This window comes from Ranitomeya variabilis, chromosome 7 (assembly GCF_051348905.1).
Source record: "Ranitomeya variabilis isolate aRanVar5 chromosome 7, aRanVar5.hap1, whole genome shotgun sequence".
Classification (NCBI taxonomy): Eukaryota; Metazoa; Chordata; class Amphibia; order Anura; family Dendrobatidae; genus Ranitomeya; species Ranitomeya variabilis.
The window spans coordinates 176,942,955-176,966,496 of record NC_135238.1 but is presented as its reverse complement, the minus strand read 5'-3'; the positions used below and the strand labels follow the sequence as shown (position 1 = coordinate 176,966,496).

The 23,542-nt window shown below is 43.3% G+C and overlaps 1 protein-coding gene across 3 annotated transcripts in view; it reads right to left on the bottom strand.

Moving 5' to 3' along the window:
• The window catches only part of DRC11 (dynein regulatory complex subunit 11), a 237,768-nt gene that overhangs the window by 111,516 nt on the left and 102,710 nt on the right, over positions 1-23,542 (bottom strand). For all 3 annotated transcript variants that reach the window (XM_077272350.1, XM_077272351.1, XM_077272349.1), the window contains one exon: positions 8,059-8,264. In XM_077272350.1, coding sequence (XP_077128465.1) covers positions 8,059-8,264 — 206 coding nt within the window. The remainder of the gene's footprint in view (positions 1-8,058; positions 8,265-23,542) is intronic.

The window sequence follows — 23,542 nt, the reverse complement described above, 5'->3', positions numbered from 1 at the left end:
ATTCTAGATGCCCAGCACCAGCCGGAGGACTAAATAAAACTAGCAGAGGAAAATATTAGTCCTAGCTCACCTCTAGAGAAATACCCCGAAAGGAGACAGAGGCCCCCCACATGTATTGGCGGTGAGTTGAGATGAAATAACAAACGTAGTATGAAAATAGGTTTAGCAAATTTGAGGTCCACTTACTACATAGCAGAAGACAGAAAGGACACTTTCATGGTCAGCTGAAAACCCTATCAAAAACACCATCCAGAAATTACTTTAAAACTCTGGCATTAACTCATAACACCAGAGTGGCAATTCCTGTTCACAAGAGCTTTCCAGACACAGTAACGAAACTACAGCTGTGAACTGGAACAAAAATGCAAAAACAAACATGGACAAGAGTCCAACTTATCTAGTAGTTGTCTAGGAGCAGGAACAAGCACAGAGAGGCTTCTGATAACATTGTTGACCGGCAAGCAACTAACAGAGCAGCAAGGTTATATAGCGACTCCCACATCTTGATGGGAACAGGTGAACAGAGAAGATGAAGACACCAGTTCAATTCCACCAGTAGCCACCGGGGGAGCCCAGAATCCAAATTCACAACAGAAGTGTAAATGCACCTTACGTTTGTACTGTCTAAGAATGATACAGCATTGATAAAATATGCCCCAGTGAGTTGATAAACTACTGGTTCCCAGATTTTAATAGGTTTTCCTTGGAGTATGTAATAGGGAAGATATTGACTTCCCTATTACATATCATTGGTACAATCTGTGCAAAGGTAAGAAGGCTCATTTTCATTTTCAAAACATATGGAAATATGAATTATGATAAGCTATTGGACTGCAAAAGGCCCTTATACTGTTCCTGCACAGGAGCCCTTTTCTGTCTGCGTCCACCAGTGTATTGACTAATACGTCAACTTTAGATTCCAATAAGGATAAGGTTTGTAAAGAAAGAATGACTGTCTTAAGTGGGTGTCTTCTAGTCTACTATTTTCAATTCTTACCTGCAATAAGACTGATTTCCTATTTTAAGCTTGTCAAAATTACTGCTATTGTTAACAGTTAAAGATAACAGTTAACAGTTGAAAATAACATGATCTCTAAAAGACCTAAAGTTAAAGACGACATATTTCCTTTGTATTTTAGGCAAAACATTTTTTTAATTTTTTTAGTTTTAAGAATTACAAAAAGGGAAATGGGCCGATTACTGTGAGAACTGTGTAATACATAATTTCCCCTGTGGGGGCCCTGCAGGAAGGTTAACAACTTACTGAAAGTTTCCCTCCAGATTACAGCTAAATATTGGGGGGTCGAGGCAGGGGGGCACTTTAGAATCACCTTATTGTCAAAGTCCCCTGCTAACCAGAATCAATTGTCAGAAGTGGTAAACACTTAAATTACTGACAGCTTTACGTACCCCTGTATGGATTGTGTAATGCATACTTTTATAGCTCGAGTAAAGCAGTTCTTGTCATAGATGTTGAGAGCTTAATGCCTCTTCATAATTACTGTTGAGTCTCAAGTGATTCAATAACTTGATGCAATAAATCCTTGAGCTGTTATAATGGTAAGACTGCCCAACATTAGCCGTGTTTTGATTACCTACTACTGTATGTCTAGAAGAACGACTTATGACCTGGCCTTTCCTGAAAAGGGAACATTTTGAAATCGAGCTCCTTAGTGTTGGGAATAACAAGTCACGTCAAAGACAGTAATATATTCACTTCTGCAACCTAATAAGCACCGAGATACTAATTGTGCCGTGAAGGATGTCAAGAAAGTGCTGATACTCATCATTATTGCATCTGTGGTATCAAAACTCTTCCCCACCCTTTGCCTGCCATAAATACTAAATTAACTGAACCAAAAAATGGACATTTGGGAATATAATATTTAAGGTTTCCGTTGTTTTCTGACGTTGCAGCAAATTTGATTCAAATATCCTCCAATGAACATGAGGCGGGAAATAAAAAAAAAACGCGATAGCGTCCAGGGGTTCTTCAAAGATTATTCACAGTTTATTCCATCAGCATACCAGAAAAAAATAACACGTTTCAACCCTCAGAGGGGTCCTGGTCAAGTACAGGAAGATTGTGAGGGTTTAAACGTCATATGTTTTGTTGTTTTTTTTATTATGGGATAAGCTGTGCCTGTGACTAATTTTTGAAGAATCTCATAAATGTTGTCACACATGTGGACTTTATTGACCCATGTGGACTTGTGGGCTTGGTGGACTTTGCATCTTAGTCGTATAAGCATGGAAGTGATAGGTTGTGTCATTCCACTAACTTTAGAATCTTGAAAATGTAAAAAAAAAACAATTTTACAAAAACTTACACAGTTTTCTAATATATATTGTCTGGCTATGTGCACACAACGTTGTCAGTATTCCAAGCAGTAGCTGCCTCAGGAAAGCGTCTTTTTTGTCCGTTTTTTGATAATTCTCCTAAGCGTTTTTCCTACAGTTTCAGCTGTGAAGGTTTTATCATATGGGATGGTTTCCCCATGGTTTTTGTGAAGTCTTTTTAACTCTACTTTCTTCACTTCACTGAATATTGAAGAAACTGCTAGCAGTTTTATTTAAGCAAAAACTCCATAAAACATCTGGTCATCTTCCAGGGCATCATTTGTGCTTTTCTATTGACTTGTATTGTAAAGTATAATGCATCTTTGGAGTGGAAAACGCCAGAAGAACGGACTTACAGAACTTTACTTCTTCTATTTGGCGTTTTTAGAAACCTGAAGTGGTTTAAAGTCTGAACATATGAACAGCGACATTTACATTTAGATTTGTCCATTCTTTTGAACGTTTTTTGACAGGTTTTTAGGCGGGTTCTGCGGTGGGATCCACCTGACAAAGGCATTTTGTGCACATACAAAGATCCGATACTAGTTATTGAACCACTTTGGCAGGCAAAACTGTGAACAGGACCACAATGAGGGAAGGGTTTATGCAATATTTGTCAAAAACAAGGGATGGAGCCTACATAGATCAAATTTGGCAGTTTAAAAGTTGGCAAGTATCTCTCCATGGTACTGAAAAAAGTGAATTTTGTGTTTTAATTAGGCCACTTTTAGGTCTCTATGATACAAAAACATTGTAGCATTAGTATTATGGCTGCAACGACTGATTCATCTGAGATAAATGTAGGTGACTGTAGGATTCCATGTTGATCTAAGTTTGGTTCAGTTGAATCCCGGGAGGTTTGCGTGTTCTGGCTCTAATACAAAATCTTAGATGTTCTGAATATTTTACATCTGAAAAAGGGGTTAACATATCTATATATCATTTAGTAAATGTAGTAAATTGTGCCTAAGTTGGTCTCACTATTATTTTATGCTTACATAGCTTACAAAGTTATGTTGTATTGGCACATGAGCATATCATTTTCATTTCAGGACATGAAGGGTTCATAATGTCTGGAACTAGACGCAAAAGTCTTTTAAGATAAAAATAATTTCCATATACGGGTAATTATTTTGCCAACTAAACATACCACAAATCATATTCAGCAACTTCTAAACTTTATAGTGGTGCCAAATATGTATATAAGTGGTTTTGACAAAGTGTGTGGTCCCATGTATAGTGAGGACCTGTGAGAGTTTTTAAGATGACAAGCTTTTTTCTCATTTGTTTTTTTTCTGTCATTATAAAGTATACATACATTTTTAATTCTAATCTGTGATTTATGCAAGCCCAAATGCCTCTTTGCTGTCCTCTCTGCTACATAGAATAGGTGTGACGCGGAACCACTTCTCACAGACAAGCCATGAGGTGGGGATGTCAAGAAGTCTGAGGTCAAATGCCAGGAGGGTATGTCAGAGACAAAGGGATAAGAGAAATTAATAGTCACAGGCAAAGTCCGGGGTCAAGTAACTAAGGTCAGAGTGCGACAAAGACAAAAGGGGTAATAAAGATGAGTAGCCAAAAGGCATATCCAAGATCCGACAACAAAGATCAGAGTATCAGAACATGGAGCACTGAGCTAACACACCATTGAGCAAGGCTACAACTGACAATGATCTAACCATTGGCAGCTAGCTAATTAGCTAAGTAATCACCTTGAACAGGTGACACCTGGAGGAAACCACACAGGCAGGTCCAGAATGGATAACTGGGCTGTCATTCACAATACTGACAGCCCAGTATGCCCCTGACTCAGATTGGATGACTTGGCTGTCAATAACAATACTTGACAGCCCATCACACCCTTGGTCCCATAGAGCGCCGGAGCTGTCACAGCGTCCTTATGACACCGTGAGTGGTTGAATCCTGACAACAGGGATGCTAAGCACAGTTGCCACAAATACGCTTTCAGCAGTCCTAATCCACAGTCAGCTCATTAATGACACCTATTATAGGCACTGTCCTTAATAAAATTGAGTTTAACTTCAAGGTCTGATGAAATCAAAGGATATATACTTTTTATGGATTCATCACGCAAAAATTTAAAATGGCTTTGTATATGCCCATGAAGTGCACATTTTGCATCTATTTTGTTGCAGTAAACAGACGTGCATTTCTCCATCGTGCAGAGTGCATCCACATAGCACGGGCTGAAAAATCAGATCACACATTGGTTGTTGTCAAATTTCTAACTAAAACTATAGTAGAACATTTTGATTAATGTGGTAAGTTTTGCCGGACAAATATGGATGTGTATAGAAAAGTGGCAGAAGAGCTTCACAAATATGGCATTCATTCTGGTCGCAATAGTTTCATTTTCAATGTTTGGATGATAAATCTTCCACATTTGTTGAAGTCTCTGATAGTTATAGTTGGATTATGACTACAACTCAGTTATTATATTCAATGTATTTTTGACATAGGAAATCTGTGGAGCTGCTCTATTCAGGTAACTGAAACTTCCAGGAAAGGTAGTGCTCCATATCTCTGCTTAAATCCTAGTCTTTACGTTTGTGCCTAGGGCTAGACTTGAAGGGGTTGTCTAAACTAGTTTCATGAACCCTTATAGGTAATTTTTTAGTTAATACAGAATTCCTTGTTCTGGATCTTCATTTATTAAGCCTACAGCCTGCAGTGATCCTGAACCTACTGAACCGCCGCACAACCAGCTCTGCCCTCTCCTAGTGTATCATCACCCATCCCCTGCAGATTGTGAGCCCTCGCGGGCAGGGTCCTCCCTCCTTATGTACCCGTGTGCCTTGTTTTTTGCTCATGTTTAATGTATTTGTCTATATTTGACCCGTATTTCACATGTAAAGCGCCATGGAATAAATGGCGCTATAAAAATGAATAATAATAATAATAAAATTAACCACAGCTTAAGGCTGCTTTCACACTAGCGTTTTTTGCAATACGTCGCAATGCGTCGTTTTGGCGAAAAAACGCATCCTGCAAAGTTGTCTGCAGGATGCGTTTTTTCCCCATTGACTAACATTAGCGACGCATTGCGACGCATTGACACACGTCGCAACCGTCATGCGACGGATGCGTCGTGCTTTGGCGGACCGTCGGCACAAAAAAACGCTACATGTAACGTTTTTTTGTGCGACGTGTCCGCTTTTTCCGACCGCGCATGCGTGGCCGGAACTCCGCCCCCACCTCCCCGCACCTCACAATGGGGCGGCGGATGCGCTGGAAAAATGCATCCGCTGCCCCTGTTGTGCGGCGTATACAATGCTAGCGTCGGTAACCTCGGCCTGACGCACTGCGATGGGCCGAGCCCAACGCTAGTGTGAAAGAAGCCTTAGGCATCTACAAAGTGTCTCTTTCACCACTGGCATAACTTCAAGCATGTGGGCTCCAAATCAAGTCTCTTACATCAAGGATCTTTAAAGGGAACCTGTCACCCCCAAAATCGATGGTGAGGTAAGCCCACCGTCATCAGGGGCTTATCTACAGCATTCTGTAATGCTGTAGATAAGCCCCCGATGTTACCTGAAAGATGAGAAAAAGAGGTTAGATTAGGCCTCTTTCACAAGTCCGTCTTTTCAGATCCGTTGCAATGCATTGTTTTGGTAAAAAAACGTATCCAGCAAATGTGCCCGCAGGATCCATTTTTTTCCCATAGACTTGTATTAGCGACGGATCGCGACGGATGGCCACACGTCGCATCCGTCGTGCGATGGATCTGACGTGTTTTGGCGGACCGTCGTCTGGAAAAAACGTTCAATGTAACGTTTTTTGTCTGTGTCGAAAAAACGTACAGCGACGGATCCTGTGGAATCCGTTGTGCTAGAATGGAAGCCTATGGGCGCAGGATCCATTGCTGTCCGTCAAATGACGGAATCCAGCAACAGAATCCGTTTTTTTACACTGAGCATGCCTGGAAGGATGGAAGGATTTCTATTCCTTTAATTTAACCCATTTTTCCTGCAGCTGCATTAAAAAACAGGATCCAGTGCATCCATTTTTTACAATCTGCACAGGATCTGTCTTTTCAACACTTTGACGGATTGTGACTGATTCTAAAAGACGGAAGTGTGAAAGTAGCCTTATACTCACCCAGGGGTGGTCCCGCTCTGGTCCGCGTCCGATGGGTGTCTCAGGTCCGCTCTGGCGCCTCCTATCTTCATTTCTTGACGTCCTCTTTGGGTCTTCACGCCGCGGCTCTGGCACAGGCATACTTTGTCTGCTCTGTTGAGGGCAGAGCAAAGTACTGCAGTGCGCAGGTGCTGGGCCTCTCTGACCTTTCCGGCGCCTGCGCACTGCAGTAATTTGCTCTGCCCTCAACAGGGCAGACAAAGTACGCCTGCGCTGGAGCTGCGGCATGAAGACCCGAAGAGGACGTCATGGAATGAAGATAGGAGGCGCCGGAGCGGAGCTGAGACACCCATCGGACGCGGACCAGAGCGGGACCGCCCCTGGGTGAGTATAATCTAACCTCTTTTTCTCATCTTTCAGGTAACATTGGGGGCTTATCTACAGCATTACAGAATGCTGTAGATAAGCCCCTGATGACGGTGAGCTTACCTCACCATCGATTTTGGGGGTGACAGGTTCCCTTTAATAGTTGTGTCCTTCTCATATGGGTCAAATGGACCTTTTGGGTCCCCTGAGCTCCTGGTCCAGTTATGACCACACCTACTATAGTTATGTTCTTGTCACCCAGTCATATAATCTGTCCTGCATTGCAAAGATAATCCATACATTTCAGTAGGTACTATGTAACACCTAATTCCTCCTCTGATGGCTCTATGAGGTGATTGAAGCCTTACAGACAGTTAAACTAACAAATCATAGCTGATCACTTGGGTGCTCTACAGTAGAATATTTTGTAATTGTCACTTTTCTCATGAATAAGTGGAAGCTCTAAGCCAAAGTTGGGGACACTGGCTATACCGGGATCCTGAGTCTAAGGACACATTCTCGACTATTAACCCCACGAGAAGGTATGGACTTCTCTGGTCAGATTCCCATGTTATGGTACCTAGAATACGCATGATTGGTGGTAGGTACACACACTATAGCATAGAAAATGAAGAAGTCAGTAACATGGCCAGGGTTTTCAATAACATAACAGAAGAGATGTAACAAACTGGAGCAGGGGTGGCATGATAAGAACCAAGTTACAAAATGAAAGATTGGGACTTAACCCTAATCCAAGAACAAAGTCGAAGTCAAGGTCAGAATCAAGACCTGCAATCAGGCATAGAGTCAATAAAACAGCAACAAATTGCCGTAAGCCACAGTCCACGACAGGAGATGACATCTTTAGGCATTGACTGTCTTGGCAGCGTGACGCCTCCATGTAAATATAGAAGAACAGACCTAACAGGACTACAGCCAAAGACAGAAGCTATCACTGGAGTGAAAAATGTATCCAGTTGCTTAGAAAGTGGATGCAGTGGTCAGCAGGCTTTACGGTCACCTGACTGTGGTAATAGTGATCATCTTTTAGTGTCCTTCGACCTTTTTGACAAGAAAAGAATTGTTTGAATTTGCCAACCCTTTTAAGCACACTCAGCCATGTAAATTTGCCAAAGATTCACTTTTATCGCAAAAGTGAAAGCTTACAACAACAAAAAAGAAATGTAAATTATTTATATAGTCTGTCATTTCTTTTTGTCGTAAGATCCTATCCACCAGATTCATAGTTACCTGCATTCTATGAACCATTGCCGAATCTGGTCTTGTAGTGTTTCCTTTATGTCTAAACCCTCTGTCTCTCGTATAGTGTCTTTTATCTGTACCAGGGCATGCTGGAAATCAGCTTCATACTGTTCTTGTAACCCAGACCGAAAGGATTCTGTGTTTTCAGCTAGCACCTTTGCCATACTGGTTTTGTTGAAGTGTGCTGGCGGCACCTGGAAATACAAGAGTGCAATAAATTTATTGAGATCGGTTATTTCTGATGGATTATTAAGGATTCATCAAGACTGACGATTTGTAAACCAGTCTTGATGAAGGCTGCCCTGGAGAAAGATGCGCCAAAGTCATCATCAGGCGTACACCACTTAATGAACTTGGAACATCTTTCATCAGCCTTGCACCATGGCAAGAAATGTAATCCGGTCAGAGGATGGAGTATATTTTTATTGTAATTTATGACACTTTTTTGGAATGCATTACAATGAATTTGTCATCCATACTCTGTCAAGACCCCTCTCAGTTAAGCTTCAATGGCGGTCCTTGTCCAAGAAGACCAAAAGACTCAACATTTTTGCACAATTATGAGTTGAGCAAAGATGTTGCAATATTTCAAGCAGTCTTACATCAGCAAAAAAATGCTTGATGAATAAAGGACTATAAGTCATATATCCTAAAACAAGATTTAGGGCATGTATATAGCAACATCTATCACCGGTCCATATATACAGTATAATTGGTACCGTAGGTCTTCAGCATTAGGCTTCTTCATCAAATTAAACTTTTTTTTTTAAGTCAGCACTACAGGTTGAACTTGATGAAGTTGTATATATTTGTACTTATTATGTAACTATATAACTATATAACACATATGCTTTTTAAGATATCATTTGGAAATTACCAAAATCTATTTTATCAGACTGATACAGTAAAGCTGGAGTTACACTAAACGACTTACCAATGATCACGACCAGCGATACGACCTGGCCGTGATCGTTGGTAAGTCGTTGTGTGGTCGCTGGGGAGCTGTCACACAGACAGCTCTCTCCAGCGACCAACGATCAGGGGAACGACTTCGGCATCGTTGAAACTGTCTTCAACGATGCCGAAGTCCCCCTGCAGCACCCGGGTAACCAGGGTAAACATCAGGTTACTAAGTGCAGGGCCGCGCTTAGTAACCCGATATTTACCCTGGTTACCAATGTAAAAGTAAAAAAAAAAAACCACTACATACTCACATTCTGATGTCTGTCACGTCCCCCGCTGGCGTCCACAGGGTTAAAACTGCTTTCGGCAAGAGCGCTGCTGCCGAGAGCTTCCCTGCACTGAATGTGTCAGCGCCGGCAGTAACAGCGGTGACGTCACCGCTGTGCTCTGCTTTACGGCCGGCGCTGACACAGTCAGTGCAGGGAAGCTCTCGGCAGCAGCGTGTGCATTAGCAGCGCTCCTGCTGAAAGCAGTTTTAACCCTGTGGACGCCGGGGGACGTGACAGACATCAGAATGTGAGTATGTACTGTTTTTTTTTTTACTTTTACAATGGTAACCAGGGTAAATATCGGGTTACTAAGCGCGGCCCTGCGCTTAGTAACCCGATATTTACCCTGGTTACAAGTGAGCACATCGCTGGATCGGTGTCACACACACCGATCCAGCGATGACAGCAGGTGATCAGCGACCAAAAAATGATCCTGATCATTCCCATCAACCAACGATCTCCCAGCAGGGGCCTGATCATTGGTCGCTGTCACACATAACGAGATCGTTAGCGGGATCGTTGCTACGTCACCAAAAGCGTGACGTTGCAACGATATCGTTAACGATATCGTTATGTGTGACTCAGCCTTAAGTAACAATCAAGTCTGGTCCATTTTAATTCAATTAGCATAGAATAATAAAATTAATTTTCTTTATACGTCTTACATATCAAATTCATACAACCCTAATTTATTACTTTTCCTTAAAGTGAAGTTCCATAGATGTACAGTATATATACACTGCAGATGCCAATGTCCCTTCAGTGGTCCACAATGACTTCTCACAGGTGTAATATTGGACATTGTGGTTACTATTCAACATAAAACGTAAAGCAAAATCACATCTATTCTGGGAGAAACCTAAACTCTCAGCGCTTGTGACCTCCTGCCAAGTAACTCCGATACCGAGAACACTGTGCAATGTGTGTGCAGCAATGAATACCCGAATGGCCGGTTGTAGAGAACTCCTACTTTCTAAGAGCGGCAACAATGGGTAATTATGTGCTACCAGTGTAAGACAAAGCTTCCCATTGTGTGACTCTGAAAAGAGAGTGAAATTGTGATCTTCAGCAATAGAGATCAGTGGAGTTTACAAACTTACTAAAATGGTCTCAGAGGTCAAATTTGAGGAAAACTTTTGGAGTTCGTTTGGGACAGTTTATGGCATTTATAAAAAATTAGAGTGCAGCAAAAGTGGGATGGAGAAAACTATTCAGAAAATGCATGGAAGAAATGTCATAAAATGTTACATTTTGAAAAAAAATTGTAAATGTCAAAATGACCTATTTTTTTTAAAGCCGATGACACATTGCATACAATTGTTTCACCAGCGTTAATTGATTTTACAAAAGTAACTGCAAAACCTTAATACAATACAAACCCCACATGTAATTATTATAAGACTTCACCAACCTAATGAAGTTTATTAGTGGATAGATATCTTTAAGTAAGTATATTTCTGAGTTGTTACATATTATTTAAAAAAAGGGAGAAGCAAGGGCATAACTATAATAGGGGCAATTGCACCCAGGCCCTTGAGAATAGAGGACCCCAAAATTCCCTTGGAGCCATATGAAAAGACTATTACTATTAATGACTTGTGTTGGTTGGGGACTCCACTGGAGATTTTGCATTAGGGGCGGGCCCATAATCTTCAAGATACACCCCTGGGGAGCGGGGTCAGCTATGACATCGACTATTCGACTATTGTGATTGGTGGATTCTGTGTATAGAACTGTTACCTGTCAATGTAATCCTGCCTCTGCTGATAAGGAAACTTCTGTAAACTCTCTCTATTAGGCCGGGGTCACATTTGCAAGTGCAATGCGAGAAACTCGCACGAGTCTTTTGCATCAATACCCGGCACTGCCGCCGGCACTCGTGACTGGAATGTGCGGCTGCATGTATTTCTATGCAGCTGAAGGCACCAGTAAAAACCGCTGGCAGCAGTGCCGGGTATTGAGGCAAGAGACTCTCGCGAGTTTCTCGCATTGCACCCGCAAGTGTGACCCCGGCCTTAGGACAAGAATTATGAGTCTAAAAAAGCCCTGGTGGACAATGTGAAAATTGTAAGGTTACTAATTTTATTTTTGAATAAAGATTGTAATATAAATATAAAATGTCAGTTTTAGAGCTAAGGTGCCGAGGAGACTGAGAGGATGTGTCATCCACATGAAGCAAGCCTGAGGGTGGCATCGCAAGAAGATGGGAGGGGCCGGATCAAGAAGAGCAACACCCCTCGGACCGGACCCCCCACAGGTGAGTATAATAAAAGTTATTTTTCTTCTCTTGCAGATCGGATTGGTGGTTTATATACAGCATTGTAAAATCACTGTTTTATCAGCAAGAGATTATCACTAGAGGACTAGGACCTGCTACAATGTAGTACTTCCTACTCATAAGCTCTGTATCACTTTGCACCCACCTCCGATTGGCATCTTTGTGCCTATTATTATTATTTATTATTATTATAGCTCCCTCCATTCCATGGCACGTTACATGTGACAAAGAGTATACACAATAGAAACAAGTACAATACAAGTCACAGACTGGTACAGGAGGAGAGAGGACCCTGACAGTGAGGGCTCACAGTTTACAAAGGATGGGTGAGGGTGCAGTAGGTGAGGGGAGAGCTGGTCTTGTAACGATATAGCGGAGCTGCAGGATGTAGGCTCAGGGTACAAAGTGTATGCACAGTGTACACAGAAATCTGCCAATCAGTGATGTGAGCGCGGGTTACCCAGAGCTCAGCATTCAGAGAACTGCTAGATCTGCAGCACAGAAAAGTTTTTAATGAAAACTGCATCACCCAGTAAAGTAAGTGACACATCACTGGAAACGGGGTTCTCTGCCCCTACATCATGCTGCTCTCAGATAAAGTTACAAAAACCTGCTGACAGATTCCCTTTAAGTAAAAAAGGCCATATAATCTTCTATTAAAATACACAAATATTATATTTTTTCATTTGAAACTTCCTTGTGTAGTTAAAGTTTCCCCCTCCCAGGCTCCTATAGTGTTTCTCCATTCAGGACCATGGGCCTGTGCCAGAGACACCTGCTTGGCATGCACAATGTTTCATTGTCTGGGAGGAAAACTAATTAGCAGGCTGCAGTAGCAGGTTCATATCCCCTGGCCAAGAGTTAATTCCGACAGCCTCCTTGTGTTCCAATGTTAGACAAGAGATCTCCAGCTTATCCTATGCGCCCTTCCCACCATTCAGTTCCAGGGCCACGTGTTATTTGTTAGGATCCCACGTAACATTCATTGCCATTGCTTTGTCAGTAGCTTCCTGACATGCAGCTGCTTAAGTGGTTGAAGGAAAATGATTGTGTTGCCCCCTCTTCCCTCCGAAATGGCAGCAAAGGAAAAAACACTAAATAATAAAACAAACAACCAGCGCACTGAAAAAAAACAAACCACTCAGAAATGAAGAGAAATAAACCAAACAATGGCCCGGGGGATGCCTCTGGCTTCAGAGAATGTCAGTGTGTGCTGACTCTCTAATTCTGCGCAAATCCTTATTATCTACAATGAAAAAAAAATGCTATTAAATAGTTTATTCAGCATTAAAAAAAGTGCAAAGTTGCTGCAACTTTTCACATTTTTTTCTAATTGTTTTTACAGTTCTGCGCAAATTCTTATTATCTACAGTTAAGAAATTTGCTATTAAATAGTAGTTTATTCAGCATTAAAAAAGTGAAAAGTTGCAGTTTTTTTTCGTAACATGAGGCTGCACAAAAAGAAAAGTGACTTCTACTATTTTCGTGCCATTCTTGCCCCAGATCTGTCAAAGTGGGCATGTGGTGGGTGGTGGGGACGTGGTGACCCCAATTGTCAAATTTGTGGGATTCGCTACACCCCAAATTTTACACCAACAGAAGCTGAAATAAGACTTGTTGCTAGGCACACATAGCGGAGCACTCCACTACTGCTCCAAAATGCATCGTCATCACCACCGGCAAGAGAATCGCCGGTCTTGACGAATCGTCCCAATGTCTTTTAGGCCAATATTTATTTACTGGCAACTATCTTCCCATGTTCCACTTTCCTAAAAAAGCATTCTGCCTACAAGAAATAGTAATAGGATACTTGTTAGATGAAGGGAAACCTTTATATCTATGGTACTTTGGTGTAACTACATTTAGGTTATGTGCACTTGACGTCTCTTTCAGGCCGATTCCGTCATGGAAACCGCCTGAAAAATCAGAATTGCTCAAGAAAACAGAAATAGCTCAAAAGAATAAACATATACAATTCTATGGTAAAACGAGTTGTTGTTTATATGTGCAGGCTTTTGATTGTCTTTTAGCTAGTTCAGGTTTCTAAAAATGTAAAGCATCTAAAAGAAGGAACATGTCCAGTCTTCTGGCGTTTTCCGTTCCGAAGATACTCTGTACAATACAAGGCAATGGAAAAGCTCAAAAGACACTCGGAGGATGCCTGGATTTCTTTTAGAGCGATTTGCCATACTTTTTTTTTGTCTAAAAAGCTTGCTATTGTTCAATGAATTGGAAAAAAAATGACTGTGAAAATGACAAAAATAAAGACATTACAAAACGATGGGAAAATCCTTAAAAAAAACAACCAAAAAAATGAGAGAAAAGATTCAGGAAAAAAAAGCCAGTTTCTGCTTAAAAAACTTGCTTTTAACTTCTAAGCCAAAACCAGGAGTGGATGAAAAATACAGAAGTGGTGACGTGGTCCTATTATACTTTGCCTCGGATTGTTCCACCCCTGATTTTGGCTTACAAATACGGATGTAAGATACTGACCAAATACTCAGCTTGTGCACATGGCCTTAGGGTGGTTTCATGGATAGCTCGTTTTTAGAAAAAAATAATTTTTTGCAGCTTCAAGTAAACAGGGAAATATGAAACACATTACACTACACCTTTGACACTTTTTTATGTTTCTGTGTTTTTCTTTTTTTTACAGTGTGTTAAAAAAATTCTGCCTGCTTTAGATATTGCATAATTTTCTAGCTCCGTTGATCATATATTGAGGACTGAAGACCGACTTACTCAATGTTCGGAAACATGTGGCCTACAACGTTCATTTGATCAATTATTAGTATATAAAATCAGGCCTAAAGAGTAATAAAGCCATGAACATTCAACCAGACCTGGAACAAAACATCCTTGCAAAATATTGAGATTTATAGCACAAAGTGCTTGGAGGAACAATTAAGTAATAAATATTGTGTATTTTAATAGGTATTAATAAAAGTTACATTTGAACAATTAGCCACTTTTCTGTGTGATATTAGTGAAAACAGCCTTAACCTTACGCTTTTCTATGCAAAGTATACAATTAGATACCTAATGAAATGGCTATTTAATATGGAAGCACATGATTCATTCCTCTCTCTAATGGCCTTCAGTTATCCAAGAAAAATAAGTATGAAACGGCTATATTTCTGCATATATACACCACGCTACCCGGCATAAACTACAGTATCTCCACCAATTATGTTTGTTATATTTTTTACTTGCCAATGTATTATTTATTTTATTAGCATGAAATACAACAATACATTGGTTGCTATTTTCCAAGTGGATAAAAAGAAGCCAAAACGTAAAAAAAAAACAATGTAGTCAGAAATGGCTACATTCCTTCCGCAATCATCAACATTGCAGCATATAACACACCCAGATTTGGATATAACATAGTTTAGTTTTGTTTGCTTTTAATGCAGATTTTCCAGAAAGCTTAAGGATTATTAAAAGAACCATATGGAGGTAATATAGTATACAAAGAAAACAGCATCCGGCAAGTAATAAAATGGGAAAATTGGGAAAATTACTATTATTTACTTTGTGTCACTGGTACACTAATATGGAAAAATATGATCAAATAAGAGGAAAATATCTGAGGAAGTTTTATTTTCTGGGCTGGTATCCAATTCAAATCCCATTGATATCAGTTTGCAATGTTTGGAAAAGGAAACGAGTCTGAAAAATACCCAGATAAAGTGATAGAGTGTCACTTAATGTTTAGTATTGTGGTCCTGCAGCATTTCAAAATGAATTCTGATCAGTGTAATCTCTGCATAAAGTCTGCAATGTCTTCTAATACTCATCTGGGCTATGTATCACACAAAATAAACATGTTAAGGTGTTTTGGCACCACAGTAAGTATATGACGTATCTTATGGATCAAAAGGCAGCCCACGGGACTCCCATTACCTCCATTGTTAGAATGTAATTTTGGAAAGAATAATCCAGAAGAGACATAACCTCATAATTGTATGGTTAGGTAGGGGTCCCAGTGATCCACTCTCACTAGTTAGTAAGTTTGAAAATGATTTGGGATGAGTTGCAGTTTTTCGTAAACACCAGGGCAGAAGTGGTGCATTGTGCTATGAGAAATTTTGCGTTTATTGAAGATTTTAGTCCTTTGTCCCAAATGGTAGACATAAAGGTAGACTTGGTAGACCATTGGTAGACCATTGGTAGACCAAAGGTCTACCGCATGCAGCAGATTTGTTTTAGACATTTCTGAACTGAAAAGGGCTGTTACGGACTAAAGCACATGGTTTTCTTGTGAGGTTTTCACAAATATTTATACATCTGTCTATTTATATAGATATATGGGCAGCATGGTGGTTAGCTTTGCAGCGCTGGGGTCCTGGGTTCAAATCCCACCAAGGACAACATCTGCAAGGAGTTTGTATGTTCTCCCCGTGTTTGCGTGGGTTTTCTCCGGGTTCACCGGTTTTCTGCCACACTCCAAGGACATACTGATAGGGAATTTACATTGTGAGCCAAAATGGGGACCGTGATTATAATGTCTGTAAAGCGCCATATAAGCAAAGCATAATAAATGTATACACAAAGTTTGGAACAATTTAAATGCCGTTCATTATTTTACATTGCTCCGTTTGCTACAGTATCAAATGCTGGACAAACGAAATAACTCAAGGTATAAGTAATAAAATAGGCAAGCACTTTAACGGGAATCTGTCGGCAGGGTTTCACTCCTCAAACGATTTATATGCACATGTAGCTCTTGCAAAGACAAATCCAGATATACCTTTAGCTTGACAGTTCATTTCTCCGTTATCAAGAAATCTGTATTTAAATCAATATGCAAATGACACAGAAGTGCTTTGGGCACGTAAAAGCTCTTCCCAAGCTTGTGTCACTTTGTTTGTATTCCCTGCCAATCACTGCAATCTCCTGCTTGACTGACAGCTTGTTTGCTTGAAGTCACACAATAAAGTATCAGTCAGTCAAGAAGAAGAAGGCAGCCCTTGACTGGAAACAGAGCTGGAGTGACAGAGGCTTGGAGGAGCTTCCATGGGCCATAGGCATTACAGCCAACTTTGCATGTTATTTCAAATGTAGATTTGTGGGTAAAAGAGCTACGAACTGTCTAGCTAAAGGTATTGCTGGGCTTGTCTTTGCAAGAGCTACATGTGCATATATATTTTTGGAGGGTGAAATCCTGCTGACAGATTCCGTATGAACAAACTTGTAGACTATTTCTAATACTAACCGGTTGTTAGGGCTGGCGGAACGCACCGAGCTAACTGAGAGATTTTATTTGGTGCGTTCGCAGCCCAGGGTCCACCGTGCAGGAGAGGACCTGCTGCTGGCAAATGGCGGCCCTTTATGGCGGTAGAAGCTAACTCTGTTACTTCACAGAGACGCTGTGCCAGATCTCACTCTGACCCTTGGTGGCTTTTGAGCCTGCGCCTGAGGACGCCCCGAGTCAGCAGCTGAGACCTTGGCAACTGAGAAACATGGAACCCTGTTGACTTCACAGGAGTATCCAGCAACTGCCGAGCTGATGGCAGTGTGTGGCAACACAAACATACAATCTCCTCACCGGAGGAGCCGGTATTCTAGGGGCTTATTTCAGCCGGGGCCCTAAATCCACGCACACAATCTCCTCGCCGGAGGTGCCGGCATTCTAGGGGCTTATTTCAGCCGAGTCCCTGAACACACATAAATGTGACCACACTGGCGCATTCACATAACTGATTCAATACTAGCGCATGGCCTTGCGGTCATGAGAGCCTTAAATAGCTGCAGCAAGTACAGGTCCTTCCTAGAAGGACCAATGAGAGGCTGCTACAGAGCCTGAACACCTTCAGGACCTTCCTGGAGGACCAAGGGATTTAGCTGCAGTATCTGAACATGTGACCCTCGATCTCCACTGAGACATCTTACTCTGGGCATGCTCAGAACAAGAAAAGCGGGACTTAGTCCCAGAAGTGTCTGCTCGCCGCTGCCCAGTACTGGCTTCAATGGCAGAAGCTGGAAAAGCAACAGTAACCCTTTGTACAGAGTCAGACTGAGTGAGATGCTGGGACTGACATCTCCGCTGAGCAGGCTCCACTGCGGCAGGAGAAGAATGGGAGACCGCAGCGGAGATGGCCCGAGATTCCCCCTGTGTAGAGGCGGGAACTCAACCCCCAACATTACCCCCCCTGGGCCTCGCCACGCTCGAAGGCAGCAATGAGCTGCAGAGCCTGAATGTGCTCAGCAGGCTCCCAGGACCTGTCCTCAGGACCATAACCCTTCCAGTCCACCAAATAAAATTTTTTGCCACGTACCACCTTGCACCCCAGAATAGCGTTCACCTCTTAATCGTCCGTAGACGAACCCGATGTCTCGGCAGATGACTCAGAAAGCCGGGACATGTATAAGGGCTTAAGGAGGGACACATGAAAGGTGTCGGTGATACCTAGGCGTGGAGGAAGGGCCAGACGGTAGACCACAGGGTTAACCTGTTTGAGGACCTTGAAGGGACCCAAGTAGCGAGGTGCAAACTTAGTGGACTCAACACGCAGCCTGATGTTACGGGCGGAGAGCCACACTAAGTCGCCAGGAGCAAAGGTCGGAGCAGGGCACCGATGTGCATCGGTGGAGGACCTCATTCTCTCCTTGGAGGCCCGGATGGCATCCTGAGTGCGGTCCCAAATGTCCCGTGCCTCCACTGCCCAGTCTGCCACCCTGAAGTCAGCAGAAGACACGGGCATAGGCACAGGAACCCACGGATGCTGGTCGTAATTAAGGAGGAAAGGAGTTTGACCAGTGGAGTCGGCTACAGCGTTGTTAAGCGCAAACTCCGCCCACGGTAGCAAGGATGCCCAGTCATCCTGCCTGGCAGAGACAAAATGTCACAGATATGTGACCAGGGTCTAGTTGGCCCTCTCTACCAACCCATTCGTCTCGGGATGATATGCGGAGAGATTCAACTCAATGCTGAGTAAACGACAAAGCTCTCTCCAGAATCGAGACACAAACTGGGGACCCCGGTCACTGACAATTTTGTCCGGCATACCGTGTAGGCGAAATATGTGTTTGATAAACAACGCCGCCAGAGCCCGTGCAGAAGGTAGCCGTGGAAGAGGCACCAAGTGCACCATTTTGGAAAAATGGTTGGTGATCACCCAAATAATGGTGCAGCTACGAGACTTGGGTAAGCCCACCACAAAATCCATCCCGACCATCTCCCAGGGCCTATCTGCCACCGGCAGAGGGTGAAGAAACCCAGCTGGCCGTTGACGAGGAGACTTGTTCTTGGCGCAGGACACACATGCCCGAACATAGTCTGCGACATCATGGACCATATGAGGCCACCAATATGTCCTCGCCAGTAACTCAGATGTCCTTTTGGTCCTGAAATGTCCACCCACCCTAGACGAGTGAGCCCAAGAGAGAACCTCCGGACGCAAACTGGATGGTACAAAAGTCTTGCCCGGAGGCACAGACTCTAGCGAAACCGGAGCCACAGTTCTCAGGCTCTCAGAAGGGACAATAAGCCAAGGCTCCTCTTCCTCCTCCTCAGATGATACCACAGAGCGAGAGAGAGCGTCGGCACGAATGTTCTTCTCCCCGGAAAGAAAATGGAGGGTGAAATGAAACCGAGAGAAGAACAAGGACCATCTGGCTTGGCGAGAATTTAGCCGCTGGGCGGTCTGTAAATAAACCAAATTCTTGTGGTCTGTGAATACTTGAAAGGGAAAGCGAGCCCCCTCCAAGAGATGTCTCCAATTAGAGAAAGCCAACTTCATGGCTAGCAACTCCCTGTCCCCGATCGAATAATTCCTCTCCGCCGATGTGAAGGTCTTGGAGAAAAAGAAGCAAGGATGCTTCCGACCTTGAGCATCCTTTTGGAAAAGGACTGCTCCAGCACCAACGGATGAGGCATCCACCTCCATGATTAATGGCTTATCTACATCGGGGCGATGTAGGATGGGAGCGCTAGCAAAATGTGACTTAGTAGAAGAGAAGCCCTTGGAGACCTCTTCAGACCACAATTTGGGATTTGCTCCCTTCTTGGTGAGGGCTACCAAGGGAGCTACCAAAGTGGAGAAGTAGGGAATAAACTGGCGATAGTAATTAATGAACCCCATAAAGCGCTGCACTGCTTTAAGAGAATGGGGTTCTTGCCAGTTCATCACAGCCTGTAGTTTGGCAGAATCCATAGCCAATCCCTGGGCGGAGATGATATAGCCCAGGAAAGGTAAAGACTCCTGCTCAAACATACACTTCTCCAACTTTGCATAGAGGGAATTTGCCCGTAAGAGGTCGAAGACTCTGCCAACATCTCTCCGGTGGGAGTCAATATCTGGAGAGTAGATGAGAATATCATCCAGATAGACTACGACCGAGGTGGAGAGCATATCCCGGAAGAAATCGTTAACAAAGTCTTGGAAAACAGCTGGGGCATTACAGAGCCCGAAGGGCATCACCAGATATTCATAGTGCCCATCCCTGGTGTTAAAAGCTGTCTTCCATTCGTCCCCCTCACGGATGCGAATCAGGTTGTAAGCACCCCACAGATCTAATTTTGTGAATACCCTTGCTCCCCGAAGCCTATCAAAAAGCTCCGATATCAGGGGCAGAGGATACTTATTCTTAACGGTGATGGCGTTAAAACCCCTGTAATCTATGCAAGGACGTAGTTCCCCGTTCTTCTGTATGAAGAAGAACCCAGCCCCTGCAGGTGACACTGACTTCCTGATGAACCCTTTTGCCAGATTCTCTTGAATGTACTGAGACATTGCCTCCGTCTCCGGGAGAGATAACGGATAGACTCGACCCTGGGGAGGCTCAGCACCAGCAAGAGGTCAATAGGACAGTCATAGGGGCGGTGGGGCAGAAGGGTCTCCGCCGCCTTTTTGGAGAACACGTCCACATAGGGCCAATATTGCTTGGGGAGAGAGGATAGATCTGCGGGTACCTCAGTTGTAGCAACCTGAACACATTCCCTCTGACACCTACCCCCACAAGATTCACCCCATCCCAGAATTCTGCCTGAGGACCACTCGATATGAGGAGAGTGGTACCGTAGCCAAGGTATCCCCAACAGGACCTCAACAATTCACTCAGGAATGACAAGCAGAGATATAATCTCCTGATGGGATGGCGACATGGACAGAGTAAAAGGGATGATCTGGTGTATTATCTGTGAGGGCAGTGTCGACCCATTCACCACTCGTACCGTTACTGGTTGAGCTAGCATTACCAGGGGTATTGCGTGATGTTGGGCGAAGGCAGAAGACATAAAATTGCCCTCTGCCCCAGAATCCACGCAGAGCTCTACCGAGTGGGTGGATGAGCCTATAGTAATTGTCCCCTTAAAGGACAATTTGGAGGCAAACGTCGCCGTGTCTAGTGTACCTCCACCTACTACCACTAGACGCTGACATTTCCTCGACCGCTGGGAACATCTGGTGGCAAGATGTCCTGACTGCTGGCAAACATGACAGACCTTGAGTGCACAAGCGGTCTGGGACTTAGATCCCGCTCGTGACACTTCCATGGCCTTATGTGACTCAGGGACCAGGATCGGAGATTCCAGAGGTTTGGCGAAGGTGGGAGCCAGCCGAAACCTCTGCCTACACTGGGCTCGCTCTAACTTCCACTCGTTAAAACGGAGGTCAATACGAGTGGAGACAGCTATTAACTCCTCCAGTGTGGCGGGAATCTCCCTAGTGGCCAGAGCGTCCTTCACATGGTCAGCCAGCCCCCTCCAAAATATGGGGATAAGGGCTTTATCTGACCACTCCAGCTCAGATGCTAGGGTATGGAAGTGGATGGCAAAATGGCTGGCCAAGGACGAACCCTGAGTCAATGCCAGCAGTTGGAGCGCCGTGTCATGGGTGACTCGAGGTCCTAAAAAGACCTGTTTCAGAGTGTTCAGGAACAGCGGAACACTCTGCACCACATGATCACCACGCTCCCACAGCGGCGTAGCCCATTCCAGCGCCCTGTCTGACAAGAGAGACACAATAAATCACACCTTTGCCCGCTCTGTGGGAAAACGTGCAGCCAGGAGCTTGAGGTATATAGAGAATTGACTCACGAAACCCCTACAAGATTTACTATCTCCAGAAAATTTTTCTGGCAGCAGGAGGCGAGATAATGTCGGAACAGGGGTGGCAATGGACAAGGTTGCTGCAGCCACGCTAGCAGCCTGTGCAGCAACTGCGGTAACATCCACAGCTGAGGTTGTGCTCTCAAGAGCCGCCAACCTACCCTCCAGCTGGTGGATGTACCGCAAGGACTGCTGTATGTCCGCCATTTACTAGCCAGACCCTGGCGCTAGTATTCTGTTAGGGCTGGCGGAACGCACCGAGTAAATTGAGTGATTTTATTTGGTGCGATCGCAGCCCGGGGTCCACCGTGCAGGAGAGGACCTGCTGCTGGCAAATGGCGGCCCTTTATGGCGGTAGAAGCGAACTCTGTTACTTCACAGAGACGCCTGTGTTACACAGGCACACTAATTTGATTGGGCACTGTGAAATTAATTTCCCCAGTGGTGGCACTCTAGGGTAATAAAATACTTACTGACAGTTTTCACCATAGCTTATAGGGGGACACTTACTGTCAAGAGACTTTTCAAACGTGAAGACATTGTACAAAGAAAACAACTCCCGTCAAGGGATTTTCCAGATAAAAAAAGACGTATTTAGAACTGTTTAAAATTGTAATATATACAACTTTTGATTACACTATTATTATTAAAGCTTCTAAGACGTCCCACTGTCTGTACTAGTTCTGGGTCCTGGCAACTCTACTGCCACATTTAGATGGCTACAGATTTTACTTCCCCTCCCTGATTCAGCTATGCATATTAAGAGGTTAAGAAAGAAAAAAATATCCAGCTTCCAAAGTTTGCATAATTTATTAAAAAAGTTATTAAATAACATAGTATCTATGTCAGCTGCAGCACATTTTAAATGCAACCAGCGTTGTCAGAGCACTGTGCGTCTTACTCACTGGTTTTGGTGGTCAGGGGTACATCAGGATGTTCGAGAGTATGTAGCCGCCTGCAGACTCTGTGCATGTTCTAAAACCTCTCATACTCGTCTGTCTGGGTAGCTCCAACCATTGGTGATTCCCAGGAGACCTTGGACTCATTTATCACTCAATTGTATCACTGATCTTCTCGTGTTAGCGGGTAATACTGTAATTTTGGTGGTGGTGGACAGATTCAATAAAATGTCATATTTCATTGCACTACACACTTTACCTAATGCCAAGAACTTGGAGCAAATTTTGCCGATATTGTTTCTGATCAGGGGGTGCATTTTATTTCCAAATTTTAGTGGGCGTTTTGCACTTGTTTGAGGATTCATCTGTCATTCTCTTCAGCATTTCACCTGCAGTTTAATGGGCAAACTTAACATGTTAACCAGAATCTTGAGACTTATCTTAGGTGTTTTGTGTCTGAAAATCTGGAGGTTTGAGTTACCCACTTACCTCTAGCTGAATTCATGGTAAATAATCGTTGTCATGAGTCTACTGGTAAGCCCCATTCTTCGAGGCATATGGGTTTCATCTTCTGTTCTGCTCATTTAATAGGAATTGTTCTTCAGGAGTACCTGAAGAAGATCCGTTTTCATCTTCAATTACAAATGTGTGGCAAGAAGTTCTTGGTAATTTGAGGAAGATGGGGTCCAAAATGTGAGAAGCTGATCAGAGATGTTTGGTGGGTCCGGACCTGTGTGTTGGTGACTTTGTGTGGTTGTTCTCAAGGAACATTAAGTTGAAGGTTCCCTCATGGAAACTGGGTCCCATGTTCATCGGTCCTTATTGTGACCATCATCAATCCCATAGAATTCCGCTTCACTTTGTGGCCCAGCTTTAGGATTCATAATGTGCTTCATTGATTGCTATTCAAGAAATACGTTGCATCCTCTTGTACCAACACCCCTACCGCCATCTCTGGTCATTGTGGATGGAAATTTAGAATTTCAAATAGCTAAGATCGTTGATACTT